The sequence below is a fragment of the Salmo salar genome, chromosome 17, assembly GCF_965601325.2.
Source record: "Salmo salar chromosome 17, fSalSal1, whole genome shotgun sequence".
Taxonomy (NCBI): domain Eukaryota; kingdom Metazoa; phylum Chordata; class Actinopteri; order Salmoniformes; family Salmonidae; genus Salmo; species Salmo salar.
In genome coordinates, this window is record NC_138307.1 from 59666055 (window position 1) to 59676621 (window position 10567).

At 47.0% G+C, this 10567-nt stretch overlaps 1 protein-coding gene across 2 annotated transcripts; it reads left to right on the forward strand.

The window, feature by feature from the left end:
* The first annotated feature begins 701 nt into the window (after window positions 1-701).
* On the forward strand, window positions 702-7710 carry LOC106576279 (nucleoporin Nup37-like). 2 transcript variants are annotated; one of them, XM_082963942.1, is made up of 5 exons: window positions 702-1727; window positions 2005-6696; window positions 6894-6944; window positions 7237-7329; window positions 7491-7710. In XM_082963942.1, exons 2-5 carry the CDS (start codon window positions 6608-6610, stop codon window positions 7495-7497), a joined length of 240 nt encoding a protein of 79 aa, XP_082820068.1. In that variant the 5' UTR covers window positions 702-1727; window positions 2005-6607; the 3' UTR covers window positions 7498-7710. The 2 variants fall into 2 exon arrangements, with proteins under 2 accessions (XP_082820068.1, XP_082820067.1); XM_082963941.1 differs by having other exon boundaries at window positions 2005-2099; window positions 6515-6696; window positions 7237-7710.
* Window positions 7711-10567: the final 2857 nt, after the last annotated feature.

A 10567-nucleotide genomic window follows, 5' to 3' on the forward strand; every position in this document is an offset into this window, starting at 1 on the left:
ATCTCTCATGGATCGGCAGACCATTCCATAACAATGGAGCTCCATAGGAGAAAGTCTTGCCTCCAGCTGTTTGCTTAGAAGTTCTAGGAACATTGAGGCCTGTGTCTTGTGAACGTCGGGTACGTGTAGGTATGTACAGCTGGACCACCTGCTTATCCCAGAGCCATATATTTACCAAAATATGTCTCTGGATCATCCATCTACACCACCTCTGTGTCAGTCAGTGGTATGAAACACTCAGTAGTCTTGGCCCAGCTGTATTCCTCATTCACCTACCGTATGAAGTCCAGTCATCATACTAGTCTGTGGCCCACTGTAGTGGTGGAATGCCAACCCAGTTATTTCAGGTGTGGTTTGATTTTAAAAAAGGAAGTTGAACGTTATTACATAGAAAGCAAGGTTTTCCTCTTAATTGGAATGGTGGATGGGAATGCTGTAATCCCGCGGGAGATGTTTCCAAGCTGCTTTAATTGAAAGGGAAAGGCAGTGATACTTCCTGACCTTTTGTGGTTAAGTCTTTAGGGCCCTGGGGGCCGGCGTGTGACGTGTGCACGTGTTATTGCACTGATGGCTCCCCGCTCAAGTTCCGTCCCTCCCCTAGTTTTGCACGTAGTTATGCCTTCCAGGAAAAGCAGTGTTCTCACGGGCGTGTCTGAGGCAGGGGCCGGCAAGGGTGCTGGGGGGGGGGGGGGGTAGGGGGCTTACGCTGGGAGGATCCGAGATTCTACGAGGCCAGCCATGTGAGGTCCAGTCAGCAACCTCCTGGTAGAGTCTGGGGAACTGTCAGGATCACTTCCCCAACATCAGCTCAGGGCCAAAACAGACCCAGTCATTAGTCAACCCTGTGACATTGACAACTCTTTGAAGATTGTCTCATGAAGAAATGTTCTCCCACTTGGCACCTGTTCTTTCATTGATAATATTCCTGCAGTGTAGGCTAAATCTAGATAGCTAGTTCATATTGCAAGACTTTGAAGTATGTATTGAATTAAGAGGTTTGATGATAAATCTTTGGCAATGCCCAGCAATTGAGTTGAAAGAAATGCCCTCCACAATTCGCTGACTACTAGGCTATGTATCAGTTGTTGGTGTAATCACCTGTACCAGTTGCTTGGGGGAATATTCTGGCTGTGTATCGTGACATCATGCCAAATCCGTCTGTTCCTGCGACTGCAAATGTGTGAAAATGCGTCTGTTTTTCTTGCGATATGTGTGTTTTTCTTGCGATATGTGTGTTTTTCTTGCGATATGTGTGTTTTTCTTGCGATATGTGTGTTTTTCTTGTCATAAGTGAGTTAGTGTAATTGTGTACGTAATTGCAGGCGCTGGTATATACTACGACTGATTAGAGGCAAAGTCGTCTCCCAGGTGTTAGAAATGCTCAGATGGCGTGAGGAATCTTTGTTTTTCTCCATGTTTATCTTCGCAATTAGAATCTCCCTGGCAGTGTTTCCATTGATCCATGTCCAAGTCTTTACCATACACACACACATCCAAAGGTGTCAGCCCAGGCTGCAGTGCAGTCAGACACACGCATAGACATGGACGTGTGCCCGGGTGCGTGTACGCATGTCTTATAGTAGGACGGGCTCTGTTTTGATGTTCTCTTTCTTTGTTTATGTTTTTCTCTCTCTCTCTCCGTCTTTCCCACCAGATTTTGCACTGCTGCGGCAGACAGAAAATTGAGGCTGTTGACTTCTGATCTTCAGAATCAACATGAAGTCAAGGTAGAGTACTAGTGCCCCTGCCCTCACGACTAGATCCCACTGGAACTACTGCACCTGTCAGTTCAGTTGGCATCTGGTTTCTTTAAAACAAACCGTTTGTATATAGCACACTGACAGTAGGCACTTAGTGAATGGCTTTTATATTAGCCTAATCAAGAACCCAGCGCACACAAGGAGCCAGGGAACTGTCATACAGTCTATGGGAGGCTCGCACCAAATGCAGCGTTTTGTTAATTGTATCTTCTGTGTTTCTGTGGCAATGTCTGTGGTTGTCTAGGTGATGGAGGGTCACACCAGCTACATCAACCACTTAGTGTTTGAACCCACGGAGGGGAAACAAATGGCTTCGGTCAGCGAGGACCATACATGCAGGTCAGTCCGAACCTCCTCCGGGTCTCATTCAGCAAGAATAATATGAGTGTGTGAGAGTGTGTCTTCCCCCAGCTCTTGGATCTGTGTTCTGTTCTCTGTTAATGGTGCAGAACGTCCTGACTGTGTTTCCAAAATGAAACCCAATGCTTATCACAACACACCCCGGTGTTGCCGTGCGTAAGCACACAGCCGCTTCTCCAGCTTTTTAAAGTAATTGGTTAAATATGGAAATCCAATTAGCTGCAGTACTGGTGAAGGTTGTTCCCCTCCTTAAGGTTGACTCATAACAAGGTCCCCCAATGTGGCCTGTCAATCAGTAGCTAGGTAGTGGAGCAAGGAAGGAAAGAGTGTGTCGTTAGCCAACGGGGTAACCATGGGGTAACCTGGGCACAGGAGGTTGGTGGTACCTTAATTTGGGAGAACGAGCTTGTGGTAATGACTGGAGCAGAATCAGTGGAATGGTATCAAATCCATGGTTTCCAGGTGTTTGCTATTCCATTAGCTCCGTTCCGGCCATTATTATGAGCCGTTCTCCCCTCAGCAGCCTCCCCTGAACCTGAGGGGACCTCCTGTTACCTTAGTAACTAGGGTTGTTGCTAGGGTCTAGACAGGGCGAAAGCCTGGCCCAAATCCTACTCCCTCTTTGTTCCTTCCCACACAATGTGAGCTCTTATTGTTTGACCAGTGATTGATGGGGGAGAACGTTTAATCAAGTTAGCAACTTATAAATGAATGACTGGCCCCTACTTTACTCTCCGCTAGAGCCTGAAAGAGCACGTCTCTCATATCCATCTTTAAACCCAAAGCTCCCTGGATGAGAAACACACCTGAAACATCTGCTTTCTATTCATAAACTCATCATTTCAGCAGCCTGAAGCTCGCGGTTACACTTCCAGTCATCAAATACAAGCCATGGTTGAATTATCTCCTCAATCTCCTTCCGGCCTGCCTAAATGCTCTAAAGTGTTGGTTAGGATGAGGGCTGTGGGGAGAGAGAGGCCTCAGCTAGGGCTGGTGATGAAGCTCTGCTACTGCAAGAAACATCAGAGTACAGTTCTCCCTCAGCCTCCCTCTATAATGGTCTGGCCAGAGAAAACAGGGGTACGCTTTCTCCGGCTCCATCTGCAGAAAGATTTCAATTCTGTCACGTTGAGAAAATATGGGACGCATGAGGAAGAGTGGTGGAACTAGGGAAAGATCAAGTTAACAGGAGAGGGGCCTTCCAGGCAGCCCACACAAACTGAGACCCCTGATAGGGTGAGAGAAAAGAACAGTGGACTGGCTTCTCTACTTGCGTGCGTGTTCGTACATTTGGCAGGTTGTCCTACCATAACTCTGCTGTGCTCTTTGTCAGCACTGTCTTTTCCTGCGTGGGAACTCTACTCCAGCCGGAGAAGCCACCTGTAGCAGCTAGAAGGAGGTCACAGCCTCCCACTGAGGTCAGAGTGTCTGCCAGAGGTCCCAACCTCTCTGGGCTCGGCTCCCATTATGTCTGTTAGCTTCCAGTTGGATTTGCAGTAGGTATGTTTCTGTTGTGTGAGATGGATTCCTCACTTCAGCCAGCTCTGGTTTCGTGGTGACATGGATCAGCAGAATAAAGCTTACTCAAGGGGCATGAACAGAGACACCTGCTGCAACTATTTGATGTGTGTGATCTACTCTGTGTGTGTGATCTACTCTGTGTGTGTGATCTACTCTGTGTGTGTGATCTACTCTGTGTGTGTGATCTACTCTGTGTGTGTGATCTACTCTGTGTGTGTGATCTACTCTGTGTGTGTGATCTACTCTGTGTGTCATCCTTTTGGGAAGTATTTCTGAGGCGTTCTCACAACAGTTTGAGCCTTTCTCCCAACTCTAGCCCGTCAGTCAAGCTATCTGTCAGTTAGTATGTCCACTCTACGACATCCCACTCTTTCATCTCCTCTTTTCTCCTTCTCATGTTCTCACGCTTTTTTCGCTCCGTGCTAGGGGATCCCATCATCAACTCTAGCGAGAGGAGCAAACCGATCCAATAAAAATGACTAATGGCCGAGATAATTATTTCAACAGTCCAAATGTCTGTTAAAGAACATGTTATTGTTCAAGACACTTGAGCAGGTCCGATCAAGATGGATGTTGGTGTGGTTTCGGGGAGGGAAGGACGGCGTGCTGTGCGCCTCTGCCTGGACTCCCCTGTGAGGCTCTGAGGCGGGATTACTGTTTGTCTTTCTCAACCCTCGTTCCGCCGAGAGTCGCCAAGGTTATTTACCCTGCACTCTCTCATAATTTAGTTCACACGGTGCACACTACGTTTCCCATTTCCTCCGCTCATTTGGAAAACGTTGACCAAAATGAAAAGGTGCGGCGGCTGTTTTCTCACTCACATCTACACACAGACTTCAAATGCAGTCTCGCCTTTCAACTCTATTGTACATGAAGCCCAGTGTTATTGCTTGCTGTCACGTCAGTTGTAGTGTTATGCAATTACACAGCGCTTTGTCAGTGGTGGTCTCGGTCTTGTTTCTTGCCCCCTTTCACCTTGTTCAGCAAGGATTACATTTTTTAAATAAGAATCTTTCCTCATTTGAAGGGCAAAGTGGTGGACCACAACTTGGCCAGATGTGGCGTAGCGTGCGATTGAACTCTGCTTGGCGAGTGGTCTGAGAAGAGAGGGTTTATGCTTGTTTGTCTGCTGTGGTCTGAGGTTTCCAACCTCGCTCATGCTCTATGGAGGAGGGTCTGCACCGCACTCTACACAGGGCCATTCTGACTTCTGTGTCGTGTCAAGAAGCAAAAGCTCTCATGGAGAAATATGTTTTATCCCCTGCAGGGAAGACAAAGGAAAAGTTGTGTTTGTTTACTGAGGTCTTCATCTGGGATGGGGCAAAATCATATCCTCTCGGCCGCGACTCTGCAGACATCTCTCCAACGTGTTTGACATTTAAACAGGCTTTGGGCCTTGTCTTCTGCATGACCTCATCAGTCAACTCATTCACATCGCTCACAACCATACAGTCCTTTAAAAAAATAAAAAATCAACCACTTGCAAGTTTATTCCTCCCTGGTTCAGGGGAATGTTCTGTAGATACGGTGCCTTGTGTTCGCTGAGGAGGGCTCTCGGATGTGGTTGAAGAGTAGATCCTGGTCTCGGGAGCAGCCTGTCCTCTCCAAGTGATTTATTACATCCAGGCGCACCTTTGCCTTGTCCTCGGCCTTCTCGCTTGTCAGCGCAGGGCCCCGCCCGCCTGTCTTCACAGCTCAAGGGGGAGATTACAACCAAGATCCCTTTTTCCCTGAAAGAAGGGCAGTGCTAGTGAGGCTCTGTGTGCACATCTCTTGGACAACTGACAGAAGTTAGATGAATTACACGCAGGCATTACGTGCTTTCAGAAAAACACTGGCATCACTACAGGTCTGGTGTGTGCTGCTCACTCATTAGAGTACATTCCCGAAGAGAGTCTCACAGACGCCTGGGGAAAGATGGGTTTGGATGGAAGCTTGTAACTTTTTTGACATGGATCCTGTGAGACAAAAACAGCCAGCCAGCCAGCCATGATGTCTTTGTTGTTTTTTAAATATTTTTAGCTGCCATTAGCGTGTGTAATCCTTTGTTTTGTGCGCTGTCAGCACCAAGGCGCCTGCCTGCGCTGTGCTGCGCGTCATCTCCCCTCCACACAGGGGGTGGCTGGACTCCGGAAGCTATTTTTAGCGCTGCCGCGCGTCCCACTCCAGCGCAGCTAATTGAGTGCTTATTAATCTTGTTTTTTGGACTTGATAATGTCTCATTTCTGACAGGACCTGTTTTATCTGAAGCTTCGGACTGGGTTGTTTGTTTAAATTGCAGACTTCCTGTCTGAGGTTGTTTTCTAAACGGGTAGTTGAGGACAGGAGAATAATTTTCTTACAGTCCTTAAACGGTTCATTTCCCCTGAGCATACCCCCTCTCTGACCATCCTGTAGTGTCCAGCTAGTGCCCTTTCCCTTTCATGCTAGATGGCCTCTCTTGTCCCCACAGGGTATGGGACCTGGAGGGGAATGAAAGCACTACGTCAGTGTGTGCTGGCATCCTGAAGATGTCTTCAAGATGCTTACAGTAACAGTGCTTTCCAGCTTCATAATGAGAGTTTAAATACTTAGTGAGAGTGAAAAGATCTAGCGTGAGAGTGGAAAGATCTAGCGTGAGAGTGGAAAGATCTAGCGTGAGAGTGGAAAGATCTAGCGTGAGAGTGGAAAGATCTAGCGTGAGAGTGGAAAGATCTAGCGTGAGAGTGGAAAGATCTAGCGTGAGAGTGGAAAGATCTCGCGTGAGAGTGGAAAGATCTAGCGTGAGAGTGGAAAGATCTAGCGTGAGAGTGGAAAGATCTAGCGTGAGAGTGGAAAGATCTAGCGTGAGAGTGGAAAGATCTCGCAATACTAAACCTTGGTCCTCTGTACAGCTGATGGTGTCCGAGAAGAAAGGGACGATCCGCTTCTATGACCTGGTTACCCAGTAGGCCATTCTTTCTCTGGATTGCGGCCAGTCGCCACTCATGTCGGCCGACTGGTGCCTCGCCGACACCATCAAGGGGGGCGCGGTGACGGGCAGCGACTGGGTGATCTGGGATATTACCCGCTCCAGGTGAGTGGCAGGACAGATGCTTGTGACCGACTGGGTTTGAAACCGGGTCTCTAGCACGCCAAAATACTTTGTTAGCCCCAAGAGCTAACACAAGTCTTAATGTCTCAGACAAGGTTACCCAGCACCTCCGTTACATGCTGTGTAACACTACTGTATGAAGGCATGGGTTTTGTTAATGGTTATTTGTCTGTTCGTAGTTACCCACAAGAGAAGAGGCCTGCCCATGTAGAACGAGCAGGAAACTTCAGGTAACTGCTTTGTCCATGCTTCCAAGGTCCTTGCTATCTGGTATCCTTGGGATGTCCCTCCCCCATTGAAATGTTAAATGGTTATGGTAAGGGTTATGGTTAAGGTAGGGATGTCCCAAGGATCCTGAATGCTTCCAATTCCTCTGACCTTCAGAGTATTGTGATGCATGTTGTGGTAGTCCGGCTGATACCGCTGCTGCCGACGACGTCCATGATAATGGCTGTGGTGATGATGATGATCATGATAATGGTGATGGCAATTACTGTAACCACGGGTGTCATGGTCTTCCAGGTGGTCTCGGGTCAATGAGAATCTCTTCTCCACAACAGGATTTCCAGGCAAGATCAGCAGTCAGTTACTAGTGCATCACCTGGTCACCCGCAGGTCAGTAAGCTGTGTGTTTGGCTGTTTGCATTTACACAGTGTGTCAGTTTCTGAGTAATAAAAGTGTGGGAATAATGTTCAATAAGAGTGTTGGAAGTAAGGATAACGTAACGTGCTTCCTGGACCTGGTTTCTTATGTTTATATGGTGGTGGTGTTGCAGCCCGTGATTGGATCAGCCACGGTGGGGGCGGGTCACAGGTCCCTCCCACTTTGTGTCATTGGCGGTGATTGAAAGCTCTCTTTTTGGATGACAGAAATGTAATGCAGCCACTTCCTATGGAAGTATTAGAGATAATGCAAATGTACAATGAAACTGTTTGACCTGAGTTGTGGTTGGATATTTCTATTTTCTTAATTTTTCAATAAAGTATTTCATTTTCCATGTTTTTGTTTGCTTTGAGTTCTGAATTTAAAGTTTAGACACATCCTGGACTTTTGATGTTTATTTTAGAGTCCGACAACTGACCGCCCAGACAAACAGACAAACTGTCATACCCAGACAAACAGAAGGGTGGAACTTGGCTTCTGTGAAAAGCGGGGCTGGTTCTGTCTTTCTCAGAAGTTTTGTATCAGTGCTAGTTTGTTATGATGTTCTGCCAAGCGCCTCAGGGTGAGCTGCAGGTCACAGGAATGTGTGCGCTCAATGCTGCCAGCACTCTACTGGTCAACATCACAATCCCTCTACAGGTGCTTACTCTCTCTCTCTGTAAAACAGACATACACACTCACCCATACACACAATCTCTGTCTCACACACACACAGCTGTCCCCACCCCTGTAGGTCCTATTCCACCTGCAGAGTGAGGCCTGGGAAGGGGAAGGCCTAATGCAGGCAGCCTGCTCCTTCTTTTGGGTTATCCCTGAGATTTAGACAGATTAAGGGCAGGAAACTAAAGAGAGAGGAAAAAAAGGTTTTGTACGAGAAGCGCAGGAAACTGAGAGTAGAGGTCTTTTCAGGTCAGATACTACTGGCTGGCAGAGGGGATGAGTGATTTGTCTCCAGAGAAGAGGGAAAACGAAGCGAAAGAGAAAGAACACGAGAGCCACATATCTCATCGTCCTAGTGGGTGGGGACGATCAGTGATGCTGAGATGGAGCATGGGAGACATCAGACCATACGCCAACAGACGCAGAGTACTCCATTAGAAACAAGGGCTCATTGTATCCTATTGGATGGCCCATGTACGAGAATAGCACTTACTTACTGCATTAGAACTACAAGAGGGCATGCATTCAATTTGATCATGAATCATTTTTAGTGACAGCTAATCACTTGTTTCCACAGATGGATGTTTTGTAGTCCGAGGGCGCAGCCCTTTGGATGGAGTTGTGTGTGTCTACAGGGAGTAACACAGAACAGTTTATTTTACTCCATTAATGTATGTGTAAGGGGTGAAACAGTAGGTTTTATTGTGCAGCGGTGTTGCTGCATGACAGAGTTAGGCAGGTATAGGGGAGGTGAGACCTCCACTCTTTCAATCCCTCTAGACAGGCCTGTATGTTTCTTGGAGAGTACGCACTAACCACCATTCGCAATCATAACATGCTACCGCTCTCCTGGTCGAGTCTTTGTTTGAACAAGTCCAATGTGGTTGGTCCCGTACGTTTGCAGTGTTGGACACAAGTGGTGCTGGAATGGCTACTTGAAACCGAGAAATCAATGTCGGCGAGCAAGACGCCGCAACCTCTCTATGCACACACTGCTGAACATTTTCCAAAGGCTATAATATCCTCTTAGGGTGAATTAGAATTGCAAAGTGCAAGGAGATTTTTGTGAGAAATGTGAGTCATGAATCTCAATCAATAGTGTCTCCCAGAATCAAAGTGACTCAACACCACCACCTGGTGGTCTGAGCTCCAACCTCTGTTACTAGTCTCTAGACCAGGGATGGGCAACTCCAGTCATCGGGGGCCAGAGAGAGGTCCCACTTTTCCCCCATCCCTAGAAAACACAGGTGATTAAACTAATTGCGTTCTAAACTGAAAATCACAATTAGTTGATTATTGGAGTCAGGTGTGTTTAGCTAGGGCTGGGGAAAAAGTGACACCAATCAGGTCCCTGATGACTGGAGTTACCCATCCCTGTTCTGGACAGATGGCTTGCCTCCCACAATGTACCAATGATCCATCTTAACACGTCTGGAAAGGAAAGGGAAAGGGGGGATACCTAGTCAGTTGTACAACTGAATGCATTCAACTGAAATGTGTCTTCTGCATTTAACCCACCCCCTCTGAATCATAGAGGTACGGTATGTATACAACGTCAGTTTGGCATAGAGGAAAGGGCGGCGTTGGTACATCCAGCTTTTTTAAGTCACTGCCTTATACGCTTCTTCCCCTATCGCAAACATCCCCTGGACACATAGTAGCTGGTAAGATGGAGATCACAGAGGTTATTTTTAATGAGGGCATTTTTGCTAGTGGCTAGTTTGCATCAACTACCTTCACTAAAACCACAGCAAAGGTTTTGCCTGCAAACGTTGGTTTCGATGTGTCTGCCTGGTGATTTGTTGGGAGAGTTGTCTCTCTGAAGAGGACCCTCCCGGAACAACCAAGAGAATCTGCCATTAATCCCAGACCTAGTACTGTTGCTGCCCTAGGTCTTGGATTTTGGAGACTGCTTTGTTACCTTATTTGGCATACCATGTAATTTTTGGCAAGTTAAATCAAGTGTAAACTGAGCTTGAAGCTTGCAGTTTTAAATTATCCATATTAGGTCATTCTCATGACCCCTAACCTCTTATCATTCTTTGGTTTGAACAAGGAGATCCTTGGTTTGAAGTTGAACAGTAGGATAACCATGACGGAGCTATTTCTCATCGGCCAGGAAGGCGATCCTGGTTAGTAGGCCGACTTGGCTTCCAGCTTAATCTCCAGTTGTAATGTAATAACGAACGCGGAGAGGAATCAAAGAGAGATCAGACAGGTGTGAACTCTCCACCTCTCTCTCTGTAATCCCCTCCACCACTTCAGACAAGATGAGGCCTTCAGCTAATTCCGCCCCAACCCACACATGCGAAGCCAGGGGCTCAAGAAAAAGAGAACAAATGCTAATAACGAGCAGTATTAGAGGAGCGAAAACAAAGGAAGAGATTAGAGGTTTTCTTTGAGGTAAAAAAAAAATACTTTCCTTTAATCTCCTGGGGATTTTCTTAGGCCTACATGATGTAAAACCAGCCCGAAGTGAAAATGTGTTGATCTGGATGAGAGCAGTTGAGAGAAAAGGCTGCAAAGCAT

Excerpts from the sequence above, each read along its gene's own strand:
- LOC106576279 (XM_082963941.1), top strand. The coding sequence starts at position 6,608 with ATGTCGGCCGACTGGTGCCTCGCCGACACCATCAAGGGGGGCGCGGTG. Across the intron at positions 6,697-6,893 it reads TGGGATATTACCCGCTCCAG|TTACCCACAAGAGAAGAGGC; the intron begins GTGAGTGGCAGG and ends GTCTGTTCGTAG. Across the intron at positions 6,945-7,236 it reads GAACGAGCAGGAAACTTCAG|GTGGTCTCGGGTCAATGAGA; the intron begins GTAACTGCTTTG and ends ATGGTCTTCCAG.